Here is a 22,104-nt window from a genome sequence, read left to right as displayed (position 1 = left end):
CCCATCTTTGAACTATGAAGTCCTCTTATCTCGAGGACTTCTGGTCTGATCCTGCCTGGGTGGAACCTTCTTACTACCCGATCGGTGACTTCCTGATCTTGAAGTTTCTGATCGGTGGCTCCTGGAGGGAGTTCTAGAGTTCTCCCTTTGTGTTGATGCAGTTCTAGAGCAGACTCCGTCATCTGCCCGGCCAGTTTGATTGCTTTGACTCCGGTCAGGTCCCCGAGAGTCTGTCCTTTCAACAGGGAACTTCAAACTAGCGTTGTCCTTTCGTACTCTTTGGGTGGCTGCTCGTGCCGTAGCTTGAGCATTGTCTTGGGCCAGTTGGGTAGCCACTTCTAGAGCAAGCACTGCTTCACGATGTCTCTGGTCAACTTCCTCATGTCGTTGTCTGAACTATTCGCTTCTGGCCTTCATATCGCGCCTTTGCTGCTCTAACGCAGCTCTCTGCCTGGCCATCTCTTCAGCGAAAGACTCCTGCCAAGTATTGAATTGCATCATCTCCTCTTGGAAAGCGCCTATTGCTTTCTGGAGTTTTTCAACTTCTGGGGTAGTCTCCTCGAGAAAGACCCTGGGCTCAGTCTCAGGATTCTGAGGTCCAGAACCTTCTGATCTAGCAGGCTCTTTTGAGGTGCCTGACTTCTTGGATGTCACACTGGTATTCTTGGGCGCCATTATGATGTGGTAATAGTGTGTTTCTTCTCTTCAGGCTCTCAATGAAAGCACCAAAATGTTGACCACGATTTTGGCCAACGACGAGTAGACGTCAAAACTACAATGAACCTTCAAGAGAAAAATACGACACAGATAATTTTATAGTGGTTCAGCCCCAATTTATTGGTAATAGCCTAATCCACTTGAAGTTGTGATATATATTTTACACTTAAGATCAAATGAACTTGAGCCAACTGAGTTTCTTAAGTATAAGTAGAAAAATACATATTTTCTCTCTCTAAACTCTCTTAGAAAATGCCCCAAGAATACCCCAAGTAACAGTCCCAAAGTATCCAAACTAGAGAGTTTTCCTCAGTCTAAAAAAGATCAGATCCCCCAAAATGATGCCATGAGCCATTTATTTATAGGCTCATGGATCGTACATCAGATATTTCCTTTGACTGGGTCATTTCTGTTACTCTCACAATATTTAATTAATAATAACATTTAAAATACAACAATATGCGACTTCTTTGGGATAAACTGAGAGATTCCCGTGTAGGTACGACTAATTCTAGCCGAAGTCATTACTGGAACTTCGCTTGCATAACGATGATCTGTCTAGTCGGCCAACTTCACTCCTTGAAGAAAGACTGGTCGGCCAAAACACTCGACTGGTCGGCCAAAACAGCTGACTGATCGGCTATGCACTCCACCGGTCGGCCAAATACTTCACTGGTCGGCCATGCACTCCACCAGTCGGCCAAACACATGCACTCCACCAGGCTAACATGACACTTCTCTGGTCTAGCATGGCACATCTCTGGTCTAGCATGACACTTCTCTGGTCTAACATGACACATCTCTGGTCTAACATGGCACATCTCTGGTCTAGCAAAACATTTGTCTGGTCAGTCAAAAATCTTCACCGGTCGGACAGAAATTCTATCAGATCAGTCTGATCACTTTATCACAACTCCGAAGAGCCAACACATTTATTGACTATTAATGTGCCATTTACTAACTATGCAATGCCACTTGTCACTTCTGATTGCCACATCATCGAACTGAAATTTTGGGGATAACAGTCTCCATTATTAGTTAGCACCGAGGTAGCATGGAGAGGGCCTCGCGACACCATTGCTTGTGTCTCCCTAAGGAAGGCTTCTGACTGTGTTATGCTCAAGGCGAACTTCTTTTTCAAGAATAGGATTTAATGATGTATTTCAAGTTTGACTAACCCTAAGGCACACTCTTGAGTTAAGTCATTGATCTAAAATAATGGGTTACACTCACAAGGTACACTAGGCTTTCGAGCGGACTAGTGTATTCTTGACCAAACAAGCGGTTGTTTATAAGTCAAAAAAGAAATATTGATTTAAGTTTTCACTTATAAATTTGAGAACTTGTCTCAAAATTAATTTGTCCTTAGTCTGACCTACCCTAAGGCTGGTCCATTAATGTTCAAATTAATTAATCGTGGAATTAGTAATTAATTTTTATGTGTTATTTAATTGTTGCATTCATGTATCACGTTTATTATTTCGAAAATTATTGATATTTATTATATGCATAAATTCATTTTGTTTATTTATTTATTTTCAACAATTATGTCAGCTCAAATCCTGTATCTTCTTTACTTGCTAATGAAAAGTTGACTGGTAAAAACTACATGAAATGGAAATCAAACTTGAACATTGTATTAATATGAAAGAACCACAAAGTTGTCTTGACTGAGGAATGTCCTGAAGTCCCTCCCGCTACTGCTGCCAAAACTGCAAGGGAAAAGTTTGATAATTGGATCTTATCAAACAACAAAGCAAAGTGTTATATGATTACGAGTATGAGCGATGTGCTCAGAAAGAAGTTTGAGAACACTGAAAATGCTTATGAGATATGGGATACCCTTCAAGATATGTTTAGGCAGCAGTCAGATTAGGGCAGACATGAGGCCATCAGATCCTTCATGACCAAGAAAATGAAGAAAGGAGATTCTATCAGAGAACATGTATTAGATGTAGAGTCCAAGAACTTTACTTAGCTAATTGTTTAGTAGTATTATAGTATGTATAGTATTATCTTTGTTACTGTAGATTTTTGGTTCAGACCGGGAATTATTTGGACACTCATAGTAGTACTTGTAGATTTTCTAAGTTTAATCTATAGTTTAAGAATATTAAGTATAACCTAAGGTTTGATTAATGTGACTGATATTAAGGATTATATTTATTATATTATAAGGTTTAGACATCAACCAATAGGATTTTAAGCACATGTTATGAATGGTAATTAAGGAATAAATATTTTTGAGGATTAAATTAAATAAGGGTAAAGTTTGAATGTTATAGGGTCAGTCAGCAGCTTTGAATACGTTGAAGGCTTAGTCAAGGCTGTTTACTCCATTCAAACTTAGCTAAAAATGTGTAATTTCGTGTTTAAATATTCAGCATGTGCCGATATATCGCAGCTATAGGGGGCGATATATCGCAGCAAGTAGATACGGAAAACACGAGACGATGCACGGTCGCCTCGGGCATACTGGCCCAGGCGATATATTGCCTACAGGGGGCGATATATCGCCTCCTCCAGCATAAATTCAAACACTTTTGAATTCCTTTCCTTTCAGCCATTCAAACTCCTCCATAAGTCCAGCATCTTTTGAACGAGTCTTCAACCTCTGCTGAACGATTATTCAAATTATTTTCACCTAAAAAGCCATTATTTTTATTAAAGTAAAATCAAGATACTTTCATTCCTAAACTCTATAAATAAGACCTAGTACCCAGCCATTATTCACCTTTTGCTCTAAGTTCAGAAGCTGCTAGTGTTAAGTGAGTGTGAGAGTGTAAACACCTGGTTTGGGAAAATCATAAGCTTAAACATCATAAGCTTATCAAACACTTTGGGAAGTGAGGTTCTATAGTATTTCGGTTGAGGTGTAGATTGGTCTTTCAAGTCTTTGAGGTAACCAAAACTCTAGTTCATTTCTGTATTATGTTATTTTCTTTCTCATAGTCTTCTACTCAATCTCTAACCTTAATCTTCATTTTGGTTAGGGAATCTAAGTTCTTGAGCACATAAGTTTCGGTAAGCATGATTCTCAAATGGTTTAGTCTTCCCATTTTCCTTTTCATCTCTTTTCTTCTTTCAACTCACTCTTGTTCATTATGGTTATTAGGAGTGTTCCAAAAGTCCCAACTCAGTCCACATATCCCGGTAACTTTGGTAAGGAAAATAGGCTAGAATCAATATGTTATATGCTTATGTTATCTTATGTTTTATGTTGTTAAATGTGTTATGATATGTATGCATGTATGTTGTAGGCTTGGGCATATGACCCATATGACTAACAAGACCCCAAATGGGTTATGGGCATATGACCTACTTAGCTAGTAGGACCCCACTAATCCCATGGGCATATGCTTGTTTAGTCTATGGGACCCCAAGTAATAATGGCCATTATAATAAGTGTATGTTATATGTATTATGTTAAGTCTTTATGTTTCTTATGAAGTTATGTTTATGACTATGTGTTATATTTTCCTTGCTAGGCATTAGGCTCATTCCTTTTTGTTTTATGTGCAGGAAAATAAGCTTAGAGGCGGAAAGATTCGTGCCGCTTAGAGGATGTGTATCGATGGTGAATGGAGTCAAGGGGCCGAGCGTTATTCGATTCGAGGATGTATTTTCTGTTTTATGTCTTTTTACATGTATTTTCCGCACCATTTATGTAATGTCTTTTATTTTAAATCATGTTTTGTTTTTAAAGACAATGGGATCCCATATCCTTCTTAGTATTCTATTTATTTGTAAGTAACTCTTATTTTACAAGTTACTCAATAAAATTATGGTATTTTCGTAAAAAAAAATGTAAGTTTTATGTATAGTTTCGTTAATGGTCCAAATAGTCTAGATTAGTGGGTCATTACAGTTGGTATCAGAGCAACGGTTACTTTGCATGAAGTTCTCCTCGATACACACGCTCGAACCTCCGAATCTGACCGCCAAGTAAGTGTTTAAGTTACAAGTTACTTTGCCTATGTGTATAGCTAACAACTTTAGTGTTTATGTTTCAGTTAAGAATGAACGGAGCTTTAACCTACCAAGATATCCGAGCCATTAAGGCTTTAAAAAGAATAAGGGAGCCAAGAAACACCATAGGAGCCCTAGAAAGGATCACTCGAAGGTTGCTTTTGTTTCACCAAGAGATAGGTGGCCTTCAAGAGGCTAAACAAATAATGCTAAGATCAACGGAACAATATGTATTAGTAATTAGGTTGTTTAAAGATTTCCATCCTGTAATAGCAGCCTTAGAAGAAATATGGGAAGAAATGCATGAGGAGGATGAATTACCATTAGCAATGAGATACTATTTCCTCTTAGTTAGGTTTACCGCAAAATTTGAGTTTCAATTCACAAATGAGCAAAAACATAGGATTCTCACCAACCTTCCTAGGGGACGTTTCGATGCTCATGACAATGATGATTATGAACAAATAGATGATGATATGCTAGATGACGGATCGGATGTAGAAGATCCCGATTTTTAGATTAGTAGTTTTTATTTGTTTTATTTACTTGTGATTGTAATAAGTGAAATTGTTTTTCCAAATGAATAACATGCTATTTGAATATCATGTGTGAGTTTGATTTTATTTTTGCAATCATAATAAATACTAAATAAAATGAATAATGACTGAGTTCGGTGAGGGTGGATACAAATCAATGAACCTGGTTTCCTTATTAAGAGTTAGGGGGCCATAGTAGTGGGAACGATTTTACTGATCCCAGCCCTCCCTCAATATGGTTAACTTTGGAACAAAGATAAGTTTCGAGCCTGAGAATTAAGTCATATAGGATGATTAGAAACACACTTAGAAAATAAAGATGACTTGTTTTTCTAAGTATAGAAACCCACTCTAATAATAAATAAAGACCTATATAAAATTTTTCATAAGAAGTCATAATAAATAGGTCTGAGATATGTTTGTTTAGAATAAGTTTTTGCCTTAGAGCCTATTAGGAAAAGTTCTAACATGTTTCTTTCAACTGTTAGAACTCTGCTACGATGTCACTCCGAAGATCTGCACGCACCAACGGAAACGCCTCCAACGATGTTCCAGCAACCAATGCGGTCCCTACAGTTCGCCGAAGGGGAGTGCGTGCTACTGGTCGCCGCAACGCGCCGGCACAGCCAGCTAACAACGTTGCAGAGATTGCCAGACTGCGACAGCAAGTCGAGGAACTCCTGCAGCAACAACGCCAACAGGCTCAATCTCAGCCTCAGCCTCCGCCACAGCCACAACAGCAGCCACAGCAAATGGCCCCAGCACCCCAACAAGTTGGTCCGTATGGGGGATGGCCTATGACGAATTACGCGCCGTATCCAGTACAGCACATGGAACCACTATACTAGAGGTTCCGCAAGCAGCACGCTCCGAACTTCGAAGGGACTACGGACCCCTTTGAAGCGGAAGAATGGTTAAGGAATGTGGAGCCGATTCTGGCCCACATGAACCTAAGTAATGCAGACCGCATATCCTGTGTCTCATCTTTGCTCAAGAAGGATGCCAGGATATGGTGGGATTTGGTCCAGCAATCCCACGATGCTGCCACCATGACATGGACCCGATTTGTGGAGCTGTTCCACAAAAAGTACTACAACTCGGTTGTACTCGCTATGAGGGTTGAGGAGTTCACCAATCTGAAGCAGGGTACTTTAACAGTGGCGGAATATGCTCGTCAGTTCGACCGCTTAGCCAAGTTCGCAACAGAGTTGGTTCCAACCGACTATCTGAGGGTGAACAAGTTTGTTAGAGGACTTCGCCCGAAGATCGAGATGGGGGTGAAGCTAGCAAATCCGGGAAACACTACATATGCCGACGTTTTTGAGACGGCAATCGAAGTAGAAAGGCTGCAAGCCAATGTAAGCAAAGAAGAAGCCAGCAAGCCGGAACCTAGACAGCAGAGCCAACCTCAGGCCAGTCGGAACAACAATCAGCCCAGCAACAGTCAGTCCAACAACAACGGTAACGGACAGAAGAAAAGGCATCCTGACAACAAGCAAGTCGACAGTAATAAAAGGGCACAACCAAATAATGGGGGAAATAGGTCGGGCTACGTGGAATTCCCGCCATGTGCCAAATGTCAGAAGAAGCATCCTGGAGAATGCCGCGCCAACACTAAGGAGTGTTTCAACTGTGGTCAAGAAGGGCATCGTAAAAGAGATTGTCCTCAGCAAAAGCCAGAAGGAAAGAAGGACGAAAAGATGGTTCCTGCTCGGGTTTTTGCTTTAACCCAAGGAGAGGCGGATGCTAGCAACAAGGTGGTCACAGGTCAGGTTTCTATCCTCAATAACTTATGTCATGTATTATTTGATTCGGGTGCCACTCATTCGTATATTTCGTTAGGAATGATAGAAAAACTAGACAAACCTAGTGAAAGATTTAGAACTAGGTTTGTAACCGAGTTGCCTTCAGGGAAAGTAGTTCTATGTCTATCCAAAAGACACCCATAGAATTATGGAATGGTTGTAAACCTAGTTTACACCATTTTTGAATTTGGGGGTGTCCTGCACACGTGCTTAAAGGAAAGACCGGGAAGTTGGAATCACGCTTTAAAGTGTGCATGTTTGTGGGATGTTCCAAAGAGACTAGAGGTAGAATTTTCTATAGTCCAAAAGAAAATAAAACATTTGTATCAACAAATGCAACTTTTCTTGAACATGACTATGTTAATAACCACAAACCTCGCAGTAAGGCTGTTTTGGAGGAGATGGTCTCGAATGAAGTTGCAAAGTCACCAGCAACAACCAATGAAAAACGGCAAGAGGAAACTGCTAGTTCTAGTCAGAATAGTAGAGAACCTCGCGTCGTAATGGGAGGGTTAGTAAGCAACCTACACGCTATGAACACGAAGTTCAAATGCTTGTGTCTGACACAAACAAAGACAATCCATTAACATTTAAAGATGCAATGAATGATTCTGACAAGGACAAATGGCAAGAAGCCATGAACTAAGAAATTGAATCGATGTATTCCAATTCTGTTTGGGTTCTTAAAGATCCACCTGAGAATATCAAATCCATTGGTTGCAAGTGGATATTCAAGAAGAAAAGAGGAGCGGATGGGAAAGTAGAGACTTTCAAAGCAAGGCTTGTAGCCAAAGGTTACACACAGAAAGAAGAGGTTGACTTGACTATGAAGAAACATTTTCTCTTGTAGCCATGCTAAAATCCATTTGTATACTCTTGTCCATAGCTGCGTGCATGGCTTATGAGATTTGGAAAATGGATGTCAAAATAACTTTTCTGAATGGCTACCTTGACGAAACCATTTACATGTCTCAACCAAAAGGGTTCGAATTAAAAGGTTAAGAGCAAAAGGTTTGCAAGCTTCTTAGGTCCATTTATGGACTCAAACAAACTTCTAGATCTTGGAATCTTAGATTTGATGACACAATTAAAATGTTTGATTTTGAACAAAACGTTGACGAACCTTGTGTCTATAAACAAATCAAAGATGGTGTAGTAGTATTCCTCGGTCTTTATGTTGATGATATATTATTGATTGGAAATGACGTAACACCATTATCAAAGTTAAAGAACTGGTTAGCTGAACAATTCCAATTGAAATATTTGGGAGAAGTCAAGTATGTTATAGGCATTAAGATTCTTAGAGATAGACAGAACAAAACTTTGGCACTGTCTCAAGCAACTTATATTAATAAGGTGCTAGAACGTTTTAATATGCAAAACTCCAAAAATGGTGATATGTCAACCCGTTTTGGTTGATGTTAGTTTCTAAGCTTTTGGAAAGTTTATTTTGCATCATACGATGTTTAATTTTAGAACATAAAGAAATACATATTGGTCTATATTATTGTTTTTTTTAATTAGTAAAGAATTTTAGTTGGTGTTAGTTTTTAGTTGTTGTTATGCTTTTTATAGTAATATTTAGTTTTTTGTCCAACATTAACATGTCAATTTTTTCATGTGGAACATTACTCTTTATTGGTAAACATCAACATTTTCTAGAAATATCAACTTTCCAAGGTCAAATAATTGTAAAATTGAAAGATTTTTTTTTCTAAATGAAGACCGTATTGTTGAAAAAAAAATAACTGTATAAATAATTAAAAAATTATTATAAAAAAACCTCTTCATTATTTGATAAAATTTCCAGTCAAAAGGGTCCAGCCTACTTGACTTAAGCGCCTCATTTGATCAAAATCACATCATAATTCATCCAAATCCAAGCAAGTATATATATCCAGCTAGCACTTCCAAAAAAAAATAATAATAATAAATAAATATCCAGCAAAAAATATATAAATAAGTAAACATCATTGCATATTACTCAAACGAAAAAGAAAAAAGAGTTTTTTTTTAAGCCAAAAAATGATAGAGTGGGAAGATGTTTACAAGGTGGTGGAAGCCATGGCTCCACTGTACGTGGCCTTAATATTAGGTTATGGCTCTGTGAAATGGTGGAAGATTTTCAGCCCAGAGCAAGGTGGTGCTATAAATCGTTTCGCTTGTTTCTTCACTCTTCCTCTCTACACTTTCGACTTCACAGCCCACGTCGACCCTTTCCAGTGGAACTACCGCTTCATAGGCGCCGACGCTATATCGAAGACGATCATCGTGGTGGTGTTGGCCTTCTGGGCCAAGTTGAGTAGCAAAGACGACAGCCATGCAGTTGCTTGGTCCATAACAAGCTACTCTTTGTCCACTCTCACCAATTCTCTTGTCGTTGGAGTGCCTCTGATGAAAGCCATGTACGGTCAGATAGGCGTTGATATTGTCGTTCAGTCTTCGGTCGTACAATCCATCATTTGGATGACCCTTCTTTTTGTGAAGTGTAATCCATATGAAAATCTGAAATAGAACTACTGTTACTATGTTTTAATAGTTAGTTAAAAAGGTTGTTATATGTTAGTTGTTAGTTGAAGTCATAAGTCGGTTGGCTAAGTTTTGTAAAGCTATATAAGCTGTGCTATTAAGTCATTATAAACAGTATGTGAGATAGAGAAATATCTGAGACTAGAGATTGATAGAAAGATAGAGAGAAAAGCTGACCAAGATTCAAGAAGAAAGGTGCTACTTAACCATGGCATTCATGGTGGATTGACAAGCAAGAAGAAAGTCAGATTAGTGGTGTTCAGTTGTAACATTGCATAGCTTGAATTGGTGTTTGAAATCAATCTTTTGATAGTGGAGAAACTCCTTGAGGGAGAGCTGGATTAGGACTCACATTGAGATCCGAACCAGGATAAATTTCTTTGTCTTGTCTCTTTAATTTTTTCTCTGTTTTATAATTGATTTCATTTCTCGTTTAATCATATTGATTGTTTGAATTGCTGTGATATTGCTGTAGCAAAACTGAGTCTGTGTTGTAAGAAATCACAACAGTGGTATCAGAGCCAGGTTTGAAGAATCCGAGACTCAAGTTGCAACACAACCAAGAATCAAGAAAGAGTTGATCAATGGCCTCATCATCAACCAGATTCGATTTAGAGAGGTTTGATGGATCGGGGGATTTCAGTCTTTGGAGAGAAAAGATGATGGCAATCCTAATCTACCAAAAGTTAGATTGTGCATTAGAGGAAAAGATTGAAAAGACAGAAAAGGAACTTGATGCAACAAAGAAAAGTGAAACAGAAACAATCATGAAGCAAGCAAGATCAGCCATAATAATGAATCTTGCAGATAATGTATTGAGGCAAGTCATTGGAGAGAAAACAGCTTTGGGGATATGGAACAAGTTGCAGCAATTGTACATGGCTAAGTCGACAGCCACCAAAATATTCTTAAAAGGAAAATTCTATGGCTTCAAGATGAATGCCACCATCTCATTAGAGCAGAATTTGGATGACCTCAACAAGATTGTTTTATCTCTAACCAACATGGGAGAAACAATCAAAGAAGAAGACCAAGCTGTGATCATACTGAATGCTCTACCAGATCAGTTCAAAGAAATGAGAACTGTGATAATGTACAGCAGAGACACCCTCACCCTCGAAGATATCATGAGCACACTGAGATCAAGGGATGCAGAATTGAATTGGCAAAAGGCAGCAAGACAAGAAGCCAGAACTGAGGAGGCACTAACAATTCGAGGAAGACAACCAAGAAGAGGAAATTCAAGATTCAGAGACAACTCTAAACCAAGATACAATTCAAGAACAAGAGGGAATAGCAGATCAAAGTCTAGACCAAGAGAAACTCGAAAATGCCATCACTGTGGCAAAACAGGTCACCTAATTCGATACTGCTGGGAACTTAGAGACAAAAGAAAGCAGAATAAAGATGAGGAAGAAAAAGGAAGTGATTCTAATGCTGCAGTTGATGACAACTACAGCTCAGATGGTGATGTCTTTGTAGCCATAAAAGATCAGAAAGAATCTTCAGATCTTGGAGAGGCTTGTACCAGTTCAGATTACAAAGACAATGAGGAATGGATTTTGGATAGTGGTTGTACTTACCACATGAGTCCAAACAAAGACTGGTTTAGTGATTATACCAAGATTAATGGTGGAAAGGTCATGATGGGAAATGACCATAAATGTCAGGTCATTGGTATTGGTTCGATATCCATCAGAAGCTATGATGGCACCATTAAAACTCTTAGCAATGTTAGACACATTCCAGAGTTGAAAAGAAACTTAATATCACTTGGTACATTAGATGATGAAGGCTTAGAATACAGAACAGGAAAAGGCACAATGAGAGTCACTAAGGGATCACTACTGGTAATGAGGGGCATCAAAAGAAATGGGTTATATTTTCTAGATGGAAAAACCATAACTCCAGCACAAGCTGCAGCTGTTACTAAATGCAAAACAGACTCGAAAATGTGGCATGCAAGATTAGGCCACATAAGTGAGCAAGGACTGGTAGAGCTATCAAAACAAGGTTTGCTTCTAAACTATACACATGCTAACTTACCTTTCTGTGAGATCTGTGTGCAGGGAAAGCAACACAAGATTAAATTTTCCAGGAGCAACTATAGAGCTAAGCAAATTCTGGAATACCTACATGCTGACCTTTGGGGAGCTAGCAGGGTCAAAACTCCAGGTGGAAATCAATATTTTTTATCTGTTATAGATGACTATAGCAGAAAGGTATGGGTTTTCTTATTGAGACACAAAAATGAATGCCTTGAAAAGTTTAGAAACTGGAAAATATTTGTTGAAAACCAAACTGACAGAAAAGTTAAAACTTTAAGAACTGATAATGGGCTTGAGTTTGTTAATGAAGAATTCGACAAGCTGTGTATAGAAACAGGTATCAGGAGACATAGAACTGTTGCAAAGAATCCACAACAGAATGGAGTTGCAGAAAGAATGAATCGAACACTGCTTAACAAGGTTAGATGCATTTTACTAAATTCTGGTTTGCCAAAAAGATATTGGGGTGAAGCTTTGTATACTTCCTGTTATCTAATAAACAGAAGCCCAAGTAGAGTAATTGATCTTAAAACACCAGAAGAATTATGGAATAATAAACCTCCTTCATTAATGCATCTAAGGACATTTGGTTGTGCTGCATATGCTCATGTTGTAGGAGATAAATTAGACAAAAGATCTGTTAAGTGTGTCTTACTAGGATACCAAATTGGAGTCAAGGGATATAGACTGTTATCAACTGAAAATTACAAAGTAATAGTCAGTAGAGATGTTGTGTTTAATGAAAATGATTTCCCTTTTAAAAGAAATGAGAAAGGTATCTTGTCTGATGTTTCAGGTACAAATTCTCAAAGTGGAGTTCAGATTGAGGTGGAACCACTGCAGCATGCAAATTTAGATTCAAATGATCACACTGATGTAGATCAAGAAATTGAAGAAGAAGGTCAATCTGAGGACTTAGAAGGCTACCAGTTAGCAAGAGACAGAACAAGAAGGGAAATAAGACCTCCTGCCAGATATGGTGAAGCTGACATTATTGCTTATGCTTTTGCTATAGCAAAGGAATCAAAAGAAGCTGTGCCAAACAACTATCAGGAAGCTTTAAAATGCAGGCACTCAGTGAAGTGGAAATCAGCTATGAATGAAGAAATTGCCTCATTAAAGAAGAATGAAACATGGTCATTAGTCTTGAAACCAGAAAGGCAAAAGATTATTGGATGCAGATGGCTTTTCAGAGTTAAAGATGGTATAACAGAAGCTGAACCAAAAATTTACAAGGCCAGACTAGTTGCAAAGGGATTCAACCAAGTTGAAGGGGTGGACTACCAAGAAATATTCTCACCAGTTGTTAAAATGAAGACCATCAGAATGATGATTGCAATAGCTGTTCAATTGGATTGGGACATACAGCAAATGGATGTGAAAACAGCATTTTTGAATGGTAAACTTGAAGAAACAGTCTACATGGATCAGCCTGATGGATTCAAGGTGAAATCAAAGGAAGGAGAGCTGGTATGCCTATTGAAGAGATCTCTATATGGACTTAAACAGTCCCCAAGGCAATGGTATAAGAAAATCGATTCAGTAATCACTAAGTTTGGTTATGTCAGATCCAACTTTGACACTTGTCTATACTTCACAAATTTGAAGTCACAAGCTGCTACTTTCTTACTAATCTATGTCGATGATTTGTTAATCATGGGAAAGGATCAAAATCAGATAAACAAGCTCAAGCATGTTCTGAACAGTGAATTTGAAATGAAAGACATGGGGGCAGCAAGGAAAATACTTGGCATCGAAATTTTAAGAAACAGAAAAGAAAGAAGCCTGATGCTAACTCAGAGATCATACATTGAAAAGGTAATAAAGAAATTCAACATGCAAGGTGGAAAGGAAACTCAGATTCCCTTAGCTGGCCATTTTATTCTGTCTACAGAACAATCACCAAAGGATGATCAGTCAAAGAAGAAAATGGAAGAAATCCCTTATGCCAAAGCAATTGGCAGTGTTATGTATGCTATGATAAGCACCAGGCCAGACATTGCATATTCAGTAAGCATTCTGAGCAGGTTTATGTCAAACCCTGGTGAAGACCACTGGACAGGTTTAAAATGGCTATTGAGATATCTGAAGACAACTTCAGATTATGGTTTGAAATTCGAAAAGGGAGGAAATGATCTAAACTTAGAAGGATATGTAGATGCTGACTATGCCTCCAACAGAGACACCAGAAAGTCAATGACCAGTTACTGTTTTATGTTAAATTCATGTTGCATAAACTGGAAATCCCAGCAGCAACATGTTGTTGCTTTATCCACTACTGAAGCAGAATTCATGGCTATTACTGAAGCTTTCAAAGAAGCAACATGGATCAAGGGAATCTTACAAGAAATATGCATGCTGAAAGGAAGTGTTTGTGTTTTCTCAGATAGTCAGTCAGCAATTCATTTGAGTAAAAATCCTGTCTACCATGAAAGATCCAAACACATTGACATAAGGATGTTTTGGATTAGAGACAAGATAGAAGCTGGTGAAATCAATTTGGAAAAGGTGCCTACTGAAGAGAACCCTGCTGATGCAGGAACCAAAGTGCTGCCTGTGAGCAAGTTCAATCACTGTTTGGACTTGCTCAACCTTGGACCTGTTTGAGCAATCAGGTTCACTCCCTCAAGGACGAAGATACTTCTAATTTTCATGGATTAAGGTGGAATTTGTGAAGTGTAATCCATATGAAAATCTGAAATAGAACTACTGTTACTATGTTTTAATAGTTAGTTAAAAAGGTTGTTATATGTTAGTTGTTAGTTGAAGTCATAAGTCGGTTGGCTAAGTTTTGTAAAGCTATATAAGCTGTGCTATTAAGTCATTATAAACAGTATGTGAGATAGAGAAATATCTGAGACTAGAGATTGATAGAAAGATAGAGAGAAAAGCTGACCAAGATTCAAGAAGAAAGGTGCTACTTAACCATGGCATTCATGGTGGATTGACAAGCAAGAAGAAAGTCAGATTAGTGGTGTTCAGTTGTAACATTGCATAGCTTGAATTGGTGTTTGAAATCAATCTTTTGATAGTGGAGAAACTCCTTGAGGGAGAGCTGGATTAGGACTCACATTGAGATCCGAACCAGGATAAATTTCTTTGTCTTGTCTCTTTAATTTTTTCTCTGTTTTATAATTGATTTCATTTCTCGTTTAATCATATTGATTGTTTGAATTGCTGTGATATTGCTGTAGCAAAACTGAGTCTGTGTTGTAAGAAATCACAACACTTTTGATTGTGCTCGAGTGTTATCGTAGTACATCAGAGATGGATGCTTCATCAAACGACGTGAAAAATAGTGTCGTTTGCGATTTGAATAATAATAAGGATTTGGAAAAAGACGTGGAGGAAGATAGTGGTGCTCGACAGTCTTATTGGTCGTTGATGAAGGTTGTGGGGTTGAAGTTGGTTGTGAATCATAACTCATATGCTGTTTATATTGGCCTCTTTTGGGCTATCATTGCTAGCAGGTATATATATATATATTTATATAATATGTATAGTATTTAAAACTGCAATCCATGAAGATTATGACTTTCATTTTTTATATATATATATATATATATTTGTTCTTCTTAAATTAAAGGCCATTTTAGACAAGTGTTCCTTATTTATACAAAATGTCTAGCATGACTAGAGTCCCCAATGGCAGTGGAGAATGACTTGGGTAGCAATACAAGACGCATTAGCTGAAGAATGACTTAGCTTAGTGGAGAATGACTTGGCTTAGTGCTATACAAGATGCAATCCAATGACTTGGATGGCAGTGGAGAATGATTTGGCTTATATAAGATGCTTTAGCTGAAGTTATACAATATCATCAACCTCAATTCCTTGAAAAAGGCAACTTAAAAAAGTTGGATTAGTAATATTCTGAAGCTTGTAACTATGGCAGTGGAGAATGACTTGAATAGCAATACAAATGGGTTTGTTCAAGTCTCTGAGGAAGAGACTAAAGAAGATGATGATAAGAAAACCAAAACTGTGGCGTTTCACAAGCTGTTCTCATTTGCAGACTCCATAGATGTTTACTTGATGATAATAGGCACTTTAGGTGCCATAGGAAACGGTTTGTGCATGCCCATAATGACGATTCTGTTTGGTCAATTGACTGATGCTTTTGGAAATAATAGCCAAAACAACAAACACACTATTGTTCATGATGTTTCCAAGGTAACAAAAGACTAAAATCTTATATGCCTTACTATATGCAGATGTTATATATTGATTATTTGTGCTAAATTTATATCAGGTTTCTCTTAAATTTGTTTACTTGGCAATGGGAGCTGGGGCTGCAGCATTCCTCCGTAAGCACTTTCATGCTCAAAACCACATCAAATCTGTTTTATGCCTAACTCATTTTTCTGTGTTGTTTAGAGGTGGCTTGTTGGATGGCCACAGGGGAGAGACAAGCTGCCAGAATAAGGAGTTTGTACCTGAAAACTATATTGAGACAAGATATAGCTTTCTTTGATAAGGAGACGAACACCGGCGAAATTGTTGGGAGAATGTCTGGTGACACTGTTTTGATCCAAGATGCAATGGGAGAGAAGGTACTTACTTATCTACTGAAACAATTAAAAAATGTGCATGGCTTTTTAGGGGCTATATAAATAGTATGTTTTGCAGGTAGGGAAGTTTATACAGCTTGTATCGACATTCTCTGGAGGAATTGTGATTGCTTTGATTAGAGGGTGGCTTCTAACTCTAGTCTTGGCATCCATTATTCCACTTCTTGTTGCAGCAGGCGCTGTTATCTCTATCGTCATCTCTAAAATGGCATCTCGTGGACAAACTGCTTATGCCAAAGCAGCAAACGTAGTTGATCAAACAATCAGCTCAATAAGAACTGTATGTATGTTCTCAATAAATGGCTATATATACTTTACTATTTCTCAAAGTTTCAGAACTTATGTATCCATGTTTCTTTCTTTCTTTTGCTTAATCTAGGTTGCATCATTTACAGGAGAAGCGCAAGCTATTTCCAATTACAAGAAGTTTCTTGTGAATGCTTACAGATCAGGTGTTCATGAAGGCTTGGTTGCTGGATTTGGCCTTGGCATGTTCAAGCTAGTCATGTTATGCAGTTATGCTTTGGCTGCATGGTATGGTGCAAAGCTGATATTGGAGAAAGGCTACACTGGTGGTGCGGTAGTGAATGTGATTATTGCTGTGTTGACTGGTTCTATGTGAGTTTATTCACTCATTTCATATGTTATTTAACAAAACCAATTGATATGCTATGAAGACTGAATTTTACAAATATATCCAAATATCTCAGGTCTTTAGGACAGGCTTCTCCCTGCATAAGTGCATTTGCTGCTGGTCGAGCTGCAGCCTTTAAGATGTTTGAAACAATCGAAAGGAAGCCAGAGATAGACGCTTATGACACAAAAGGAATTGCATTGGATGACATTTGTGGAGACATAGAACTAAGAGAAGTTTATTTTAGTTATCCAACAAGATTGAATGATCAAATTCTTGATGGATTCAGTCTCAGTATCCCTAATGGAACAAGTGTAGCTGTGGTTGGTCAAAGTGGGAGCGGAAAGTCAACGGTGATTAGTCTGATAGAGAGATTCTATGATCCACAGGCTGGTGAGATTCTAATAGATGGCATCAATCTCAAAGACTTTCAGCAGAAATGGATAAGGGGGAAGATTGGTCTTGTAAGCCAAGAACCAGTTTTGTTTTCATGTAGTATTCTTGATAACATCTTGTATGGAAAGGATGGTGCTTCTATGGAAGAGATTAAAGCTGCTGTCAAACTTGCTAATGCTTCTACTTTTATAGATAAATTGCCTCAGGTTCTGAGTAATTTCAGATGTTTTTATTTTTTTCATTGTCATCAGATTATGTTATTTTGAAATAAAGTTTGTACCAACTATTGAGTTTGTTTCAGGGACTGGAAACCATGGTTGGTGAGCATGGAACTCAGCTTTCTGGTGGACAAAAGCAAAGGATTGCCATAGCAAGAGCGCTTGTTAAAGGTCCAAGGATATTACTTCTAGATGAAGCCACTAGTGCCCTTGATGTAGAGTCTGAGAAGATAGTGCAAGAGGCATTAGATCAAATAATGCTGAACAGAACTACTGTGATTGTTGCCCATCGTTTGAGCACAATAAAGAATGCTGATCAAATCGCGGTCATTCATAAAGGAAAGATCATTGAAAAAGGTTTACTAACAGTTATAGCTAAATCATATTTTGTCTACATTCTTAAACTATATTATTAGTTTGTCAAAGCCATAACATTCTTGGCTTCCAGTAATTGTTCAACTAAATGCTTTCATGGCCTGATTCGCCAACCAGGGCTGCACTCAGAACTAATCATGGAACCTAATGGGGCATACTCTCACCTTATTCAATTACAAAATGTAAACTCAATTGATAACAGCGGATTATCTAACATGTTAACCAAAAAGACATCATTGGAACGGTCAATAAGTCAAGGATCATCCGGAGCAGGAAACAGCAGTCGCCACTCTTTCAATGTGTCATTTGGTTTTCCCACAGGACTAGATGTAGTAGAAAATTCAACACCAGAACCAGTCTTAGAACTAAATCCAGCAACTGGACCACCTCCAAAAGTTCCAATTTATCGCCTTGCTCTTCTCAACAAGCCAGAGATTCAAGTGATTCTGCTTGGAACACTAGCTGCAATAGCCAATGGTGTCATGCGTCCAATGCTTGGTTTAATCATCTCTAGTTCAATAAAAACTTTATACGAACCGCCTGAGGAACTAAAAAAGGATTCCAAATTTTGGGCACTCATGTATGCAATCCTTGGCCTTGCATCACTGCTGGTCATTCCAACAAGTTCATGCCTTTTTGCTGTGGCAGGCTGCAAGTTAATCCAACGTATCAGATTGATGTGTTTCAAGAAAGTGGTGTACATGGAGATTGGGTGGTTCGATGAATCTGAGAACTCGAGTGGCATGATTGGTGCAAGGCTTTCGACCAATGCAGCCTCAGTGAGGGCCTTAGTTGGAGACACACTTGCTCAAGTTGTTCAAAACCTTGCATCTGCAGTGGCCGGATTGCTCATTGCTTTCCTCGCATGTTGGAGACTAGCTTTTATTGTCCTCGTGTTGTTCCCACTTATTGGAGTGACTGGATATTTTCAACTGAAGTTCATGCAAGGATTTAGCTCAGATGCAAAGGTTTGTTCTAGAACTGTTTTACTACTTTAGTATTATGCTAATGCACAGCATGTGATGAGAATGAAATGGGATCAACTTTGATTGTTAAGGAAAATTGAGTCACTCAACTACCCTTTTGTACAAACTAATAGAATTTTTGGCTGGTTTCAGAATATGTACGAAGAAGCAAGTCAGATAGCTAAGGATGCAGTTGGCAGCATAAGAATAGTGGCATCTTTTTGTGCAGAAGAGAAAACTATGAAACTATACAAGAAGAAATGTGAAGGTCCTGTGAAAACTGGGATAAAGCAAAGCTTGATCAGTGGAATAGGATTTGGTTTGTCTTTCGTCTTGATGTTTTGTGTCTATGCAACTAGTTTCTATGCAGGAGCACACTTTGTTGCAGATGGAAAGGCATCAATGTCGGGAGTTTTTCGAGTAACTACTAAGCCTTTCCCAGAAAACAAACCTCTTTAATTATTACCTCTACACTAGAACATACTCAAAACATATTATCATTTCCAGGTTTTCTTTGCTCTTACCTTGGCTGCAATGGCAATATCTCAATCAAGCTCCTTACTTCCTGATTCTACCAAAGCCAACACTGCTGCAGCTTCAGTATTCGCCATAATAGACCGCAACTCAAAAATCGATTCCAGTGATGAGTCTGGAATGATATTGGATAATGTAATGGGAGAAATTGAGCTTCATAATGTGAGCTTCAGGTATCCATCTAGACCAGATGTTCATATTTTTCAAGACCTCTGTTTAACCATTCATTCAGGGAAGGTAAGAAAAAAACAACACTTATGGTCAAAGACTTAGAATTAATTGATAGTAACTTACATGGTTGTATAATCTGTTGATCTTTTCAGAGAGTTGCTTTGGTTGGAGAAAGTGGGAGTGGGAAATCTACTATAATATCTTTGTTGCAAAGGTTTTATGATCCTTGTTCAGGGTGTATTAGACTTGATGGTATTGAAATTCAGAAGCTGAAACTCAAGTGGTTGAGGCAGCAAATGGGAGTAGTGAGTCAAGAACCAGTTTTGTTCAATGACACAATTCGTGCCAACATTGCTTATGGAAAAGAAGGAACTGCAACTGAGGCAGAAATCTTGGCTGCAGCAGAGTTGGCCAATGCCCACATATTCATTAGTGCATTACAAAAGGTTCTTAATCTTAATACAGAATATTAAATCATGCTCTTTTTAGTTTTAGAGTGATTTTTTTTAAAAAAAATTAACTAGACAATATAATATCTAGAAAATTTTGAGAGTATATAATATATGATAATTCTTTGGTAGGGGTTTCTAGCATTTGAAAAAATTATAACCCAATTTTTTTTCATGATCGTGTATATTATAGTTATAGTAAACATCCTACTAAATTTTGCATGTGTGAGTAAAAAAATTTATAAGCGTGAAAAACAGACAGTTTGAACTCTGATTTGGGCACCTTAAATTATTCGAAATTTTCTAAAAATTGGTGGGATGCTTGCTTTTTTTATAAGCGTGGAAAACAGACAGTTTGAACTCTAATTTGAGCACGGTAAATTATTCAAAATTTCCTAAAAATTGTTAAGATACTTACTATAACTATAATATATACTGTCATGAAAAAACAATTGGTATATAATTTTTTTCAAATACAAAAAATAGAAAATGACCTTATGGTTATGCCCTAACTGCAGAATTATCCTATAGTGAAATACTAAATTTACCCATCATTATAAGTTTTGTTAAAAAATTATGAATTAATTAATGCTTTTCAAAATAATGGAGTTGATTGCAGACAAAGATTTGTTATTTGCAAATCTAGTCATTGATTAATTTTTATTTTTGCAATCAAGATTTTGAGTTTTAAAAATGGTGGCAACTAGTTAATTAACGATTTTTTTATGTGAATATTTTTAATAAAAATTCCAATATAATATTATGCCTTTAAAATTTTGATTTTTGAGTGTATAATGTATTTTAAAAAAATACTAATTATTTCCAGAAAAATATTGAAAATTTGTCCAAAAATTAATATCAGAGATTTAATTGATGTTGCTTTTAGAATTGATAAAGAAAATCTCATGATTAAATTATTAAACCAAAAAAAAAGACTATTTATGCTAAAATTTCTTTTTTGGTTTTGGTTTTTGGTAATTTTTATTTTTATTTCAAAAAAAAAAACAGGGTTATGATAGCATGGTGGGAGAAAGAGGAGTACAATTGTCAGGTGGGCAGAAGCAAAGGGTAGCCATCGCACGTGCAATGATGAAAAGCCCAAAGATATTACTATTGGACGAGGCCACCAGTGCACTAGATAGTGAATCCGAAAGATCAGTCCAAGATGCATTGGACCGGGCCATGGTGGGCCGGACCACAGTCATTGTGGCCCATAGGCTGTCCACAATCAAGAACGCTAATACAATTGCAGTCCTTAAACATGGGATTATCATTGAGAAAGGGAACCACCACACTTTGATGAATATCAACCATGGATTCTATGCCTCTTTAATGGCTCTTCACTTAAATACTTCTTAGTACCTTGTTTTTACTACTACTACTAGTGAAAATAAAGTTAAGATAAACTTATATCCGGTATGTTTTTTTCAATAAATCTTATTTTTACCCTTTTTGTTAAAAAAATTCTCTTTTACGATTTTTTTTTTTTGGAATTTTTCAAAAATATGGCTTTTTAGCCATCATACAAAAATATTGGAATTAAACTTTTTTTAATTTGTATGGAAAAATTTAATTAACAAAAACTTAGTTTATGAGAAAACTAATCTCATATTGGAAATCCAAATTAAACAAAAAAACATCAGCAAAATGAGGGGTACTATGGTAATTAACATAGCAAAAACTCATTCAGCCAAGCCACATCTTCTCTTTCATTTTGCCCTAGCTGCCACCTCCCTGTCCTCCACTCGCCTGCCTCACCATCTCCACCATCATCTCCGGCCACCCACCCTCACCACCTGCTATTCACCTTAAGCACGCACCTCCGTGAAACCCAGCCAAGAACACCCAGTCGCACCATCGACGAACACAGGCTCAATCCACGCATCTCTACGCGATTCCATTCGCGAGCCCCCAAATCCAAAACGACGGGGATAGGCTGAGGTGAGGGATGTGCATGGTGGTTGGAGGCGAGGGAGAAGGGTGGCACCTGGGCTGAGTGCGATTCGTGATGCTCGAAGCTGTGCAAAACGACGGGGATGGCTAGGATTGTGACGAGGTTTTACGCGTAAGGGATGAGGGTTTATGGTAGCGGTCGAAGGCGAGGGAGGAAGTTGATTCGTGGTCAGATCTGTTTTTTTTTCTATCTTAAGATCTATGGTAACTGGTTATGTCACGACCCGAGCCCTA

General features: G+C 37.8%; 2 protein-coding genes across 2 annotated transcripts; both read left to right on the top strand.

The window, feature by feature from the left end:
• Window positions 1-8,818: 8,818 nt before the first annotated feature.
• On the top strand, window positions 8,819-10,040 carry LOC133791307 (auxin efflux carrier component 5-like). Its single transcript, XM_062229233.1, has 3 exons — window positions 8,819-9,515; window positions 9,672-9,799; window positions 10,032-10,040. Exons 1-3 carry the CDS (start codon window positions 9,053-9,055, stop codon window positions 10,038-10,040), a joined length of 600 nt encoding a protein of 199 aa, XP_062085217.1. The 5' UTR covers window positions 8,819-9,052.
• A 4,798-nt stretch (window positions 10,041-14,838) lies between these two features.
• Window positions 14,839-21,348, top strand: LOC133790540 (ABC transporter B family member 4-like). The gene is made up of 13 exons (XM_062228201.1): window positions 14,839-15,074; window positions 15,233-15,777; window positions 15,857-15,911; window positions 15,982-16,157; window positions 16,234-16,455; window positions 16,555-16,793; window positions 16,886-17,411; window positions 17,507-17,780; window positions 17,916-18,766; window positions 18,917-19,183; window positions 19,271-19,534; window positions 19,621-19,914; window positions 20,926-21,348. Exons 2-13 carry the CDS (start codon window positions 15,493-15,495, stop codon window positions 21,274-21,276), a joined length of 3,804 nt encoding a protein of 1,267 aa, XP_062084185.1. The 5' UTR covers window positions 14,839-15,074; window positions 15,233-15,492; the 3' UTR covers window positions 21,277-21,348.
• The last annotated feature ends 756 nt before the right edge of the window (window positions 21,349-22,104 follow it).

The sequence above is a fragment of the Humulus lupulus genome, chromosome 7 (assembly GCF_963169125.1).
Source record: "Humulus lupulus chromosome 7, drHumLupu1.1, whole genome shotgun sequence".
NCBI lineage: Eukaryota > Viridiplantae > Streptophyta > Magnoliopsida > Rosales > Cannabaceae > Humulus > Humulus lupulus.
Note: the sequence above shows the minus strand (reverse complement) of the source record. Positions and strands in the feature narration are given on the sequence as shown.